The 12767-nt window shown below is 36.7% G+C and overlaps 2 protein-coding genes across 3 annotated transcripts in view; one reads left to right on the top strand and one right to left on the bottom strand.

Moving 5' to 3' along the window:
• Positions 1–3451, top strand: part of chk (chaski) — a 67912-nt gene extending 64461 nt beyond the window's left edge. For both annotated transcript variants that reach the window (XM_065218447.1, XM_065218446.1), the window contains one exon: positions 2372–3451. In XM_065218447.1, coding sequence (XP_065074519.1) covers positions 2372–2739 — 368 coding nt within the window. In that variant the 3' untranslated portion in view covers positions 2740–3451. The remainder of the gene's footprint in view (positions 1–2371) is intronic.
• A 6646-nt stretch (positions 3452–10097) lies between these two features.
• Positions 10098–12133, bottom strand: PGAP3 (Per1-like protein PGAP3). The gene is made up of 4 exons (XM_065218405.1): positions 11668–12133; positions 11002–11574; positions 10734–10938; positions 10098–10669 (listed from the first exon to the last, which is right to left on the bottom strand). The coding sequence occupies exons 1-4, from the start codon at positions 11804–11806 to the stop codon at positions 10591–10593; spliced, it is 996 nt and encodes a 331-aa protein (XP_065074477.1). The 5' UTR covers positions 11807–12133; the 3' UTR covers positions 10098–10590.
• Between the last annotated feature and the right edge of the window lie 634 nt (positions 12134–12767).

Here is a 12767-nt window from a genome sequence, read left to right as displayed (position 1 = left end):
GAATCATCGTTGAATCTTCTTTTAGAATCTTCTTTAAAACCTTATTTGAGAATCTTCTTTAGAAGCTGTTAGCATCTTCTGTTAAAACCTTTTTTTTTACCTTCTTTAGATTTTCCTTTAGAAGCATGTTTTATAGTCTTCTTTAGAAGTCTCTTTTAGTGTCTTCATTATAAGCTTCTTTAAGGATTTTTTTAAGAATCTTCTTTAGAAGCACCTTTTAGAATCTTCTTTTACAATTTTCCTGTTTAACCTTCTTCAGAAGCTTCTTTCATAATCTTCTTATGAAGCTTCTTTTAGAATCTTCTTTAAAATCTTCTTCAGAAGACTATTTTAAAAACTTCTTTATAAGCTTCTTTTAGAAACTTCTTTAGAAGCTTCTTAAAGAATCTTCTTTAAAAACTTCTTTTAGAATGTTCTTTAGAAGCTTCTTATAGAATCTCCTTTATAAGATTATTTTTAAACCTTCTTTAGAAGCATCTTTTAGCCTTCCTTAGTGTCTTCTTTTACAAAATTTCTCTTTTAATCTTCTTTCGATGCTTCTTATAGAATCTTCTTTAGAATCTTCTTCAGAAGACTATTTTAAAAACTTCTTTAGAAGCTTCTTTCAGAAACTTCTTTAGAAGCTCTTTTAGAATCTTCTTTATAAGCTTCTTTTAGAATCTTCTTTTAAATGTTCTTAGAGAATCTTTCTTAGAAGCTTCTTTTAGAATCTTCTTTAAAAGTTTCTTTTAGAATCTTCTTCGGAAGCTTCTTTTAGAATCATCGTTGAAACTTGTTTTAGAATCTTCATTAAAAGCTTGTTTTAGAATCTTCTTTACAAACTGTTATAATTTTCTTTAGAAGCTGTTAGTATCTTCTTTTAAACTTCTTTTTGGACCTTCTTTAAATTCTTCTTTAGAAGCATGTTTTATAGTCTTCTTTAGAAGTTTCTTTTAGGGTCTTCATTAAAAGCTTGTTTTAGAATCTTCTTTAGAAGCTGTTAGAATTTTCTTTAGAAGCTGTTAGTATCTTCTTTTAAACTTCTTTTTGGACCTTCTTTTAGAATCTTCTTTAGAAGCATCTTTTAGCCTTCTTTAGAAGCTTCTTTTAGAATTTTCTTTTAGAATCTTCCTTATAAGCTTCTTTTAGAATCTTCTTTAGAAGCTTCTTTTAGAATCTTCTTTAGAAGCTTCTTTTAGAATCTTCTTTCGAAGCTTCTTATAAAATCTTCTTAAAGAATCTTCTTTAGAATCTTCTTTAGAATCTTCTTTAGAATCTTCTTTAGAATCTTCTTCAGAATCTTCTTTAGAATCTTCTTCAGAAGATTATTATAAAAACTTCTTTGGAAGCTTCTTTTAGAAACTTCTTTAGAAACATCTTTTAGAAACTTCTTTTAGAATCTTCTATATTAGCTTCTTTTAGAATCTTCTTTTGTAGCTGCTTTTAGAACCTTCTTTTAGAATAATCTTTATAACTTTTTTTTTATCTTCTGTAGAAACTTCTTTTAGAATCTTCTTAAGAAGTATCTTTTAGAACCCTTTTAAGAAGCTTCTTTCAGAATATTCTTTATAAGCTTCTTTTAGAATCTTCTTTTGAAGCTGTTTTAAAACCTTTTTTTAAATCTTCTGTAGAAACTTCTTTTAAAATCATCTTTAGAAGCTTCTTTTAAAATCTTCTTTAGATGCTTCTTTTAGAACCTTCTGTAGATGCTTCTTTTAGAATCTTCTTTAGAAGCTTCTTATACGATCTTCTTTTGGGATCATTTTTAGAAGCTTCCTTTTAGAATCTTCTTTAGTAGCATTTTTCACAATTTTCTTTTAGAATCATTAGAAGCTTCTTTTAGATTCTTATTTAAAGCTTCTTTTAAAATCTTCTTCAGAAGCTTACATTAGAATTTTCGTTAGAAGTTTCTTTTAGAACATTCTTTAGAAGCTTTTTTTAAAATCGGCTTTAGAATTTTTTTTTAATTTTAGAAGCTTTTCTGACGCTTTAAAAAAATCTGGGCAGGACACTAAATCTGAATAGCTACGCAGTAAAGGAGTGCTTTTCAAAAGTTTAAGCACCTTTTTATCGTTTTAATGGTACACTCTAAGATTATTTTACAGATTTCTGTAAAATTTTACCGAAATCTCAACAGCTGAACTTTCGGTACAGCTGAACGTTCGGTAAACATTTTTACAGTTTTCCTGTAATTATTTACAGATATCTGTGAAAAATTCACAGATATTTGTAAAAAATTACAGGAAATCTGTGAAACTGTTTACCGAACGATCAGCTGTTGAGTTTTCGGTAAAATTTTACAGATTTCTGTAAAAATTTCTAAGTGTGTACAAAATCCATTTTCTCTACCTTAAATATCAATCATTCTCCAATCTGTTTTCCATCCAAACAGTGTGCGGCATATCCATCGTCCTGATGCCTTTGCTGGTATCAAACTATGCCACAATGGCCATGTTGTGTGGACTGTTCGGATTCACCTTCGCCAGTACCTTTTCCTTTACGCCGATCATCTTGGTGCGGTTGGTCAGTCTGGACGATTTCACCATCGCCTACGGATTGTGCCTGCTGGTTCAGGGCATCGGCAGTCTCATCGGACCTCCGCTAGCTGGTTTAATGTACGATCTGACCGAAACGTGGGATATCTCGTTCTACGCAGCTGGATTTTTCATATTCCTATCGGGAATTTTTGCCTGGGCGGTTGGAACGTTGGATGAGGAAGACAAAGACAGCGACGAACTAAGTTCCACTGTGACGGAGTAGATCTTGATCGCGGCGTACTTACTTGAAGAAAAAAAAAAATGACAATTTCAGTAGTTTAAGCATAGTTTCTTTCCCATTCGTACGTGTTGCTCCATGTGACTTTCATTTTCCTCACAGTATACCTACCTCGTAATTGATCCGATTTTACACAACAAAAAAAAACAAAGAAATTGTGCAACTGATCGATCAATTAAACGTAATGTTGGTCAGACGAAATCAACTGAAGCAAAAACGTATGCCTTACATATATTCAATTGGTCTTTTTTGAAACTTAGTAAATTCGTTGTATGTAGGTAGCGGATCTCATAGTTCTCGCTTGAATTTCTGCTGAGCTGAGACGAAACTTTCGTATAATTTTAAAAAGCAGTAGAAAACATAGGAATTTTCGAATTTAGATCAAAATTATACTACAAGTCGACGAAAATGGTAGCTGTACTGTACATAGTGAGTATTATAGCAAGATTTAACAATGCCTTGCGGTCGATTGAACACCGTAATTGTAAACCAATAATCAGTATTCTTCAGTCCGGCGAGCTGAGGAAAACCGTGATAAGAGTTTGGACGTTCTAATATTCGATTCGATACATAAGTATAAACCCTCACTTAATAGGATATTAGCTATAGCGAAGTAATTTGTCCCCATTTCATTCTCCCGAGTACTTATTCTAAAACAAATGTATTTAAAAGTTGAATAAAATAAAGATTCTAAAAATTGAGTTTATTTTCTTCGAAAGCATTATCATTGATTTTTCACAAAGGATTATATTTTCAATTATTTGCCACCGATAACAGTGCGACACGACAGCAACTGACCTTTAAAACCTAATTAAGTAGACAGTGCGCGTAAACACCTAAAGATACTTGCAATTTTCGGCTCATACGCTGCTTTGCCACGAGTAAAGAAGCAAAATCGATAATGTACTGTTATCGCAGTCGAAACGCGATTACGGATTTACACGTTTCAGGATTATTGCAGTATTATATGGATTTATGGTAACACAACGGCGTAGAAGGCATGCGGTTGACAGACATCGGATGTGTATGATGCAAGTCATTCTGTCTGCCGCATGTACATCAATGGAGATTAGGTGGCAATGTTTCGCCATAAACTGGACCCTATGTGTATATATATCTCATTGCTTAAAACCGTGTGCCGCGAGGTACAGTTTGAGTAATTCGCTCAAGCAGAGGAGCCAGCTAATCAACTACTTCTCCTTTTTTGCACTCTTCATCCACTCTGAACCAATCTAATAAAAATGAGTGACGTAGCTGTTATGATAGGGCACCAGTTTGCGATCTTAATCATCGCTTTCATTAGGTAGGTAGTAAATTCGAGCAGTCATATTTGCGGTGGGTCTGAAAAAAAACCCCGCACGATAAGATTCGATTCGCGATATACACTGAATTTCGCACGCATTTTAAAAAAAATCATAATAAAAAACAAAGACAAATATGGGGGTATTGAAAATTCTGTTCCCATCATGATGACAAAATTGAAATTGCGTAAAAACAGAATTGACTGTATATCCCAATAGACACAATGACGTGTATATTGAGGGGCTCGTATCTGCCAAGGGCAGACATATGCTTTATTGAAATCTCGATTGATTAATTTATAGAGCCCAATAGACAAGCCGACTGACGAGTAAATACCCGATTACGTAGTAACTCAAGTAGACTCAACTATTGTAAGTATTCTCGTTTCCAAAAACTTGTTCAAGATACAGCAAATATGAAAACATTTTAGATGCTTTACGGAGCCGATTATTTTTTTTAAATTAGTAAATAACAAAAAAGAGAGCGTTCTAGTATTATTTTTTTTTCCTTGGAGGTGACTGCTCCCTGCTTTTTCCCGCGCTCGCAACTTACTGCTTTCTTCTCGTCAATAACATGTTGTTGTCGATTTAACAGCTCTTTCGCCATCAAGTAGGTCGGGTCTTTACGGTAATTAAATCGCTGCTGAACCTGGTTTCCGCTTGCTTGTTCTTCTTCACTGTTTTCTTCAATCTCTAGGGTCATCTCGTCATCTCGTGCCATTACGAGCACCTCAATCGCGTCCGTTATGACACCTCCGGCCATCACACTTGCATACGAACTAGTTTCAAAACTGCTATCACTTCGATCTTCGTCCTGGTCGCGCTTTCCTGCTTCCGTTTTTCGTCCAGTTGTCCCTTCTCTGGCTGCTTCCGAGCCTTCTGCTTCGGGCAGGAATTGATCTGGTTGCACATTATCTTGCAAACAAAACACACGTTCTCGAGGGGGACGACTCTATCTACGATGCAGGAAAGATTAGGTTTTGCTGTGGCTAGCTGCGCGCACGCTGAGTAGATAGAAAGAAGATTGACGTCGATTCTGAAGATTTCCTGCAAAAAGATGATGCGCGATGCAAGTAGATGCGAGAATTGAAAGAAGATTTTTCGAAGATTGATTCGCTAGTGGGAGATTTGTTGAGCATCTAGACTTGAGATTTAGATGTGTCGCCCCCCTCGCACGTTCTTGTTCCCTAGATAGAATACATTCCCCTTCCGATGCGGAAATGCAGCGATGTAGGAATTCCTTTTTCGTATCCATATATATACTACGTACTCCAGTATGAATATCGAAACCCAACTCTGCTGATAATGTTTCACTTACGACGTGCTTTACTTTACCGTATTTCCCCAGCACTAACGCCTGATCTTTGTCGAGAGCTTCAGGTGGCAGACTGGCAGATCATACACACCCACATATTGGATATATTTCCCCGCATACGATAGGCATACCTCCTTTATACCTTTCATAATGGGACAATAATTTGCTCCGGGTTATGCAGCAATGTATGGAGCATCGCATCTTCGATCTTAAGGGCCTTCGATCACAGGGCCTTGAAGGAGCTAGAGTTGCGATCGGAAGTGCTGATAGGTATTCACTTTCAAGCAAGCTTTTATTGATTATTGATCTGCCCATATGATGAATTCTAGGATAGCTCAGATGACAAGGCAAGCGGCTGGTAATCGGAAGGTGCACTGCCCCAACGCTTTTTGCGGTGCCAACTGCGGTTTGCGATGTAATCATCTGAAATAAAAAAAAAAACATGCCAAATCGTTAAGCATGTGTTAAACTAGTCCTTGATCGTTCGGTTTTTTATTTTTTTTATTTTTTTGACAAAATGGCGGCCTTGCAAAGTTGAAGTGCCGATTTTTGATCCTTAAAATTTGTCTTTGATCGGCTGTAAAAAATTGAAATTAAATGATAGACGAAATCCGAACGATCGTGGACTACACAAAATAGTACTGAACAGAAATCAAAACGAATCGGACGAATCGAATGTATACATTTCGAGAAATTTTTGGCACCGGTTTTGAAAATATGATTCCGAGATAATCGCGTTTAAAGTTTCAAGCTGGGTTTAGTCCACTATAAGTGAATATTTTTGTACGTCGCATAACTTTCACAATTTTCATCGGATCAACTTGATCTTTTGAGGAAATATTCTTGACTTTATATACTTTCGATTAGGACAATAAAAGTTTGATTTTTTGAAAGTTTGCAGGTAGGCGTTACCCCTTAATCACACTTTTTAATAAGTGAAAACGCGCTTATTAGTCCAGTTTGGTGTGAAATGCGCAATAATACATTTTCTAATTTTTTTTTTTTTTATATCTTTATTAAGGAGACTTTCAGCCGTTGGCTGGCTCGTCTCCGAGTCACATTTTCTAATATCTGTTTCAGCCACGTCAGAAATAATGATAACAATCACTAAAGAAACATCAATGGATGTAATTTTGTTCGCAAAATCGATGTACATCGTACAACGTTATATTACACAACCGATGGATTGACCTGGTTGCAGCAGTTTGGATGTAATATTCAACAACTTTTTTTTCTGTGTACCATAGAGGTAACTCTAAGACCAGAAGGTCCCGAAGAAACGAGCTCAACTTTTTGGCTCAGCTCTGGTACTATCTTCGGTCCCAAGCTAATCGATTCATCCCTCGAAACATAGGAAAATCCACTAACCCCTCAATTTATCTGTCAAACTTTGTTATCGAATCAAAACAACAAACATACTGTGATCTGTTAAAAGTACTTGATGGCAAACAAAAAAGTCAGCTGATCGCAACTGTCTCGTGGACAGCCTTGTTGTCATATCTGGGACCTAACAACGTTGTCGAAGATCACAAATCGATTCAACTTTTGTGCAAAAAGATAAAATACCATTTACTTTTTGCCAAACTCTAAAAAATCTTCACATCCGATTTACGTAAATATCCTGCATTGCATCTCATGTCCACTAAAAATGTTGGTGAAATCGACCGCATATTCACGTAAACAGATTTCGTGTATTTGTGTTTGTGTGTTTGGGACTTCGATATTTCCGCAAAACGGGATTTACGTGATTTTCAGGTACACAAACAAAATCAATATGGCGTCACCGAGCGTGGTGCACACTTAGATTTGTTTTGCCGAGATTGGCACCACCGAGCAGGCTCGGCATTTATTTGTACTGATATCTCAGCAAAATTTATGTTTGTTAGCCGAGATTTCGGCCAAATTCCCGTTTGTTAACTGAATCTCGGCAAAATTTTCACTGAGATCCAGCACAATAGATTGCCGAGCTGCTCGGTGGTGCCCATCTCGGCAAAAAACTCTAAGTGTGTGGAAGAACACTTCAAAGATTCAAAATGTTCCAGCAGCTTGCTGCAAATATTGGACGGTAATTTGATTCTTTTACATTAATTGATTTAAAAACCAAAATTGTCGCATTTTTCTAGTTTTATAATTTCAGACGGTGGCGGAGTCTGCAAACCTCGCTGCAAACAGTTGTTAAAATTTTGTCAGAAATAAAAAAAACTCATACACGTTTCTACCTCATAACAATCAATTAGTCAATAATTTACAATTTTATGAGTAGATATAAGCATTAATTTCAACACGTGGATTTTATATCCACCCGATAAAATTGCATAATATTGACTGCTCTTGAGGAGAATTTAGTTCATTCGAGACGGTCTTCATAAAGGGATTCCGTTAAGAGGTTCGACAAATTTAAAGGATTGATAGTTTTATTATTTTTCGCGACATTTTCTTAGCGAAGTAAGAAAACTTTTCGTGTACTTGGTAGGTACTTGACAATCGATTCCAATGTAAAACTCATTTTCGCCAAAAATGCTAACAGAACAGTTATGCCGTACAGGGGCAGTACAGGCGTAGGGAAGAGCGCTACTTCGTCGTAATCGCCCATTTCCGTTCTATCGAGCAGAAATCATCAATAATATCAATGATTTCACCATGCACAAAACAATACTACGTTTGTTTAGATGCGTTAGTTCATTAGCTACGACATAAATCCTATTAGAGCGCATTGTATGCATATTTACGCTCATTGTTCTCAAAACAAAAGAAGTGCTCCTAGCGCATCCATCTAGAGATGAACTAGCCTAAGGCTAAAAATCTCTTTAATAAAGAATTAAAAAAAAAAATCCTAGCGCATCCCCTTTTTCTCCGTTTATCCGTAGGAAGAAGAAAATCTAATGGCGTTTCAATGCGTTTGGACGGAATTGAAACGCGTAGGACGAATTTAGAAGCAAGAAGCAGTGTTAGATTTTTAATAATATCTCAACATTGTTTGACTCTTTATCAAATCCAACGGTACGTATGGAAAGGTAGATAAATTTAGAAGTTATCTTTGATGAAAACATTCCATGTTTTGTTCAAACGCTTTCCAAAAAGCGTGGTAAAGTGCGGGATGTCCTTACACAGCAAAAAAATAATTTTGATATCACGTCAAAGTGGATGCACTACAATCATGTCGAAAATATGGTGTAATATTACTTGCTAAAAAGGACAAAATTATCATTAATACAATGCATGAACTGAAATTACGCTGCTTTTAGTGCATTTGTTTATTTATGTGGTCATAAAAATTACATGAAATTTTCGACATGATTGTAGTGCATCCACTTTGATGTGATATCAAAATTATTTTTTTGCTGTGTAGTAGGACGGAAATTAGATCAAAAACCCTATATGCTTGCACTCGCACTTGTAGCGATTCATTAACCTAATGTCGGCCTAAGTGTCCCTTATATTGGACCCACACAGCAAAAAAAATGTAATATCGATCAACGTAATTCAAGCTGATGTACGAAATAATGATGTAATAGCAAAAAGTAGATACAATATTACATCAATAGTTGTAATTTTGTTCGCAAAATCGATGTACATCGTACAACGTAATATTACACAACCGGCGGAATGACCTCTGTGCAGCTGTTTGGATGTAATATTCAACAACTTTTTTTTTCTGTGCATACACAGCAAAAAAAATGTAATATCGATCAATGTAATTCAAGCTGATGTATGAAATATGATGTAATAGCAAAAAGCAAATACAATATTACATCAAGGGATGTAATTTTGTTCGCAAAATCGATGTACATCGTACAACGTTATATTACACAACCGATGGATTGACCTGGTTGCAGCAGTTTGGATGTAATATTCAACAACTTTTTTTGCTGTATACACAGAAAGAAAAAGTTGTTGAATATTACATCCAAACTGCTGCAACCAGGTCAATCCATCCGTTGTGTAATATAACGTTGTACGATGTACATCGATTTTGCGAACAAAATTACATCCATTCAAGAGCCACATGTGAAAAGTGCATACAAGCTTTTTGTAAACAAACCTTTGTAGGCCCTCTTCTCGCCAACCGCGGGTCGCCCACGCAAACTAATAACATCATCGGGAAGGGAAAAGCTTCCCCTATCCGGTGATGTTGTTGGTTTGCGTTGGTTTCATATGGGTGGCGAGAAAAGGGCATAAGAAGGTTTGTTTACAAAAAGCTTGTATGCCATTTTCACATGTTGTTCTTGCATTGATGTAATATTGTATCTGCTTTTTGCTATTACATTATTATTTCATACATCAGCTTGAATTACATTGATCGATGTTACATTTTTTTTTTTGCTGTGTACATAAATTTCGAATTAAAGCATTTTTTGACAAATTTTTACAAGCATCTAAAAATATCCATTTGTGTTGTCCAGCAGCTGAGTTCCGGGCATAAATTTTATCGAAGAGGAAGAAGCTTCTACATATTAGGAATGTGTAGAAATTTCTTTCTCTTCGATGAAATGAATGCCCGAAATTCAGCTGCTGGTGACGCATTGTTCTAAGAAAAATCGATGAATAGGAGATTTTTATCGATTGGCTCAAGCTTTAGATCCATAGGCCAACACTTTCCCTTTGCTAATAGTAATTTTCATACAGCGTCATTTGACTGATTTTTGAAGACGTTTAGGTATGTAAAACAAAACTTGAACGAAATTGGTAATCATCGATTTATTTTTATTAAGAGGAACGACAAAACATAGACAAAAAAATTAATACATCGCACAACATCCAAAGTCACATTACCTATCCTACAGACTATATGGTACAAGCCAACCTATCTATTGTAGATTACATCAATATTGGTTTTAAATAGTTATAAATATTTTTTGTTATATATTTTTTTAAAACCTACCTTTCTCAAAAATAAATCGGAAAGGTTTGACCAGAATGTATGTATTGGCTTTTAAATATAAATCTACTAGTTTCTACCGAGTAATAATAGTACGATGCTTAAAACATTCTCATAATTAGTATATAATTGGTTGTTCCTGGAAAACATCATCCACTCCCGCTACCTTCGAGTAAGATTCTCTCGCTTATTGTCCGCTGTTCTTAATTGAACCCTAAAACGTCCGGCAGCTGACGGATGTTTCCAAATAAACTACACGTCAAGTCTTTCAAATCGCCAACTACAACGTATCACTTATCATCTAAAAGGATAAACTGGTTTGTCTTCCGGAAATTCAGTCTTTACAGCAATTTCCGCGTATCGTCATCCGCTTCATCATGCAGCTCTTGACGTAGGCTTCTGCAGTCATCAATTATGAAGCTGAAAGAGAAAATGGGCTGGAATTTTTCCGAGCGGAAATTATCTCAGTTTAGGATTATCCCACCTGTAGAAGAGAACAGTGAGCGGTGCCGTGACCAGGTGCCAAATCGCGTGGGCATCGAACGTCCAGAAGATCGGTGGGAAGTCGTTTACCTCGAATAGCAACGAGGATGTGGCTAATACGATAAAAAGGAAGCATTTCCACGCGTAACGGCGCTTGCGACGCTGCAACATACACCACAGAATCCAACCGGCTGCTCCGGCCATTCCTAAAGAGAATTAGAATTTAAACAGGGCTCATCAAATTCCGATCTATTTAATAATATATCAACCTGTTACAATATTTGCTTTCATATTGTATGCATAATCGAACCGTCCAACACTCAAGTACGAAAAGTGATTGATGAAAAACACAATACACACGAAGCTGAATAACCCTTTTAGGTACATGGACTTTCGGTGTATCATTCGCATCACCATGCAGTAGAAAGATGCCAGAACCATCGAGTACGCGAAAGCGTAATCGAACAGCTCTGTTATGGGAAAATCCCGCGAGTGGAACACCGTTGACCAAATCCATGCGTTTAGGCAAATATACGAGAAGACGTGCCACAGACTATACATCGGACTGTCCGGTCGAACCTCCCGTCGAAACTTCTTCAGCATTGAATAGTGCGTTCCGAAGTTGGTCATCGAGAAAAATACCGATGCCGGTTCCTGCAGACCGAGATATCGAACGAACGGCCATTTCCCATAGAACTGTGGTGTGGTCCAGTTCCGCTTTAGGAATGCACTCGTCGTCTTCCACATGCAATCGTAGCCGCACTCATCGTAGCAGGTCCACAGCAGTAGTTTATTGATCGAACTTTGGCTACCTTGAAAGGTTCGTTTAAATGCCAATCCAGCTGCAATGCAATAAAAAATTAATATACCATCAATCATCTGATTTTCTCACCCATTTACCCCGTTTACTTGGGTATTATGAAATATATACTCACATTTAGTGCAATTTTCCAGTACACATATCTTCAAGCAATTCTGAAAGAACTGGCTCTGGTCTCCGGCGGAAGCCAGAATTTGCTGAATAAAAAATAGCAGCAAAACTGCAACCACCGCTACCGACCGGACACTAATCATTATTATGCTCCGTTATCCACCGCCTTTGCAGATTCCTCAATTTAATATTCATAAATCACGACGGCGCCAACTATCGCAAAATGCAAAATCAATATTTGAAACCAAAATCACTTCCGGTTGTGCGAAGGGACGAAGAGGCGAAACCGAACCGAAACGGGAAGCTAGTATCGTTATTCGCTACCTTGTGACATGATTCCAGGAGATTTAATCCGTGATGATCTGCAGCAATCGCCGGCAATACACCACGACACGACAGATAAGAGGTAAGTTCCCTGCTTCTGTTCAGAAATTCAGGGAAGCGGCTGAACCGCAGCAGACCTATGCCTGTGATTGGCTATACGAGCAAGCGTATAGGAATGAATCGAGCAATCAAAACAAACTTGCGTAAAAAAACTCCGTCTTTTGATGGGCAGAAACTTCTGATAAGAATCGATGTTTTCCAAATTCGATGTTTTTGTGGGTAAGATGATTGTACACGGTAAAAATAACTAAAATACATTGTACATAATATTCGCCTTGATGGAGACTCTCCGCATAAACAATAACCATAAAAAGCCTCTAACCACCAATTCGGGATATCATCCCAACTGTATGTGGTATGGTCGTTCCACCTCTGATATCGTTAGTGTATGGTACCCGTTTGTTAGGCTCAAATGTCGGAGGAAGCCAGCTTTCCACGCTCGATAATGGTGGCCTGTTGGTATGAATAAATGGGGAAAAGCCCAACTCGTCGAATTGGCTGCGTGCGGTATGTTTTAATTTTCTGCTTAGAATTGACAGTTTCAGGTTAACCGACAATCAATACGAAATTAATGATATTAAACTAAAATGGCTATGGAACTTTCCATGAACGTTTGTGTGATCAAGTTTTAACCTTATGTATTATGGTTTTTTGGAAGAGAACCTTACAAATAATGGGTTTTTAAGAACCATTACCTCACTTTTAGAATGCCCATTGAAT

Source organism: Ochlerotatus camptorhynchus, unplaced genomic scaffold (genome assembly GCF_037179485.1).
Source record: "Ochlerotatus camptorhynchus isolate MF236.1 unplaced genomic scaffold, CSIRO-AGI_Acam_v1.1 ptg000086l, whole genome shotgun sequence".
Lineage (NCBI taxonomy): Eukaryota > Metazoa > Arthropoda > Insecta > Diptera > Culicidae > Ochlerotatus > Ochlerotatus camptorhynchus.
The sequence above is the reverse complement of the archived record's forward strand: the minus strand, read 5'-3'. Positions and strand labels throughout refer to the sequence as shown.

Excerpts from the sequence above, each read along its gene's own strand:
- PGAP3 (XM_065218405.1), bottom strand. The coding sequence starts at position 11,806 with ATGATTAGTGTCCGGTCGGTAGCGGTGGTTGCAGTTTTGCTGCTATTT. Across the intron at positions 11,575-11,667 it reads ACTGGAAAATTGCACTAAAT|CTGGATTGGCATTTAAACGA; the intron begins GTGAGTATATAT and ends ATTGCATTGCAG. Across the intron at positions 10,670-10,733 it reads CTCACTGTTCTCTTCTACAG|CTTCATAATTGATGACTGCA; the intron begins GTGGGATAATCC and ends TTTCTCTTTCAG.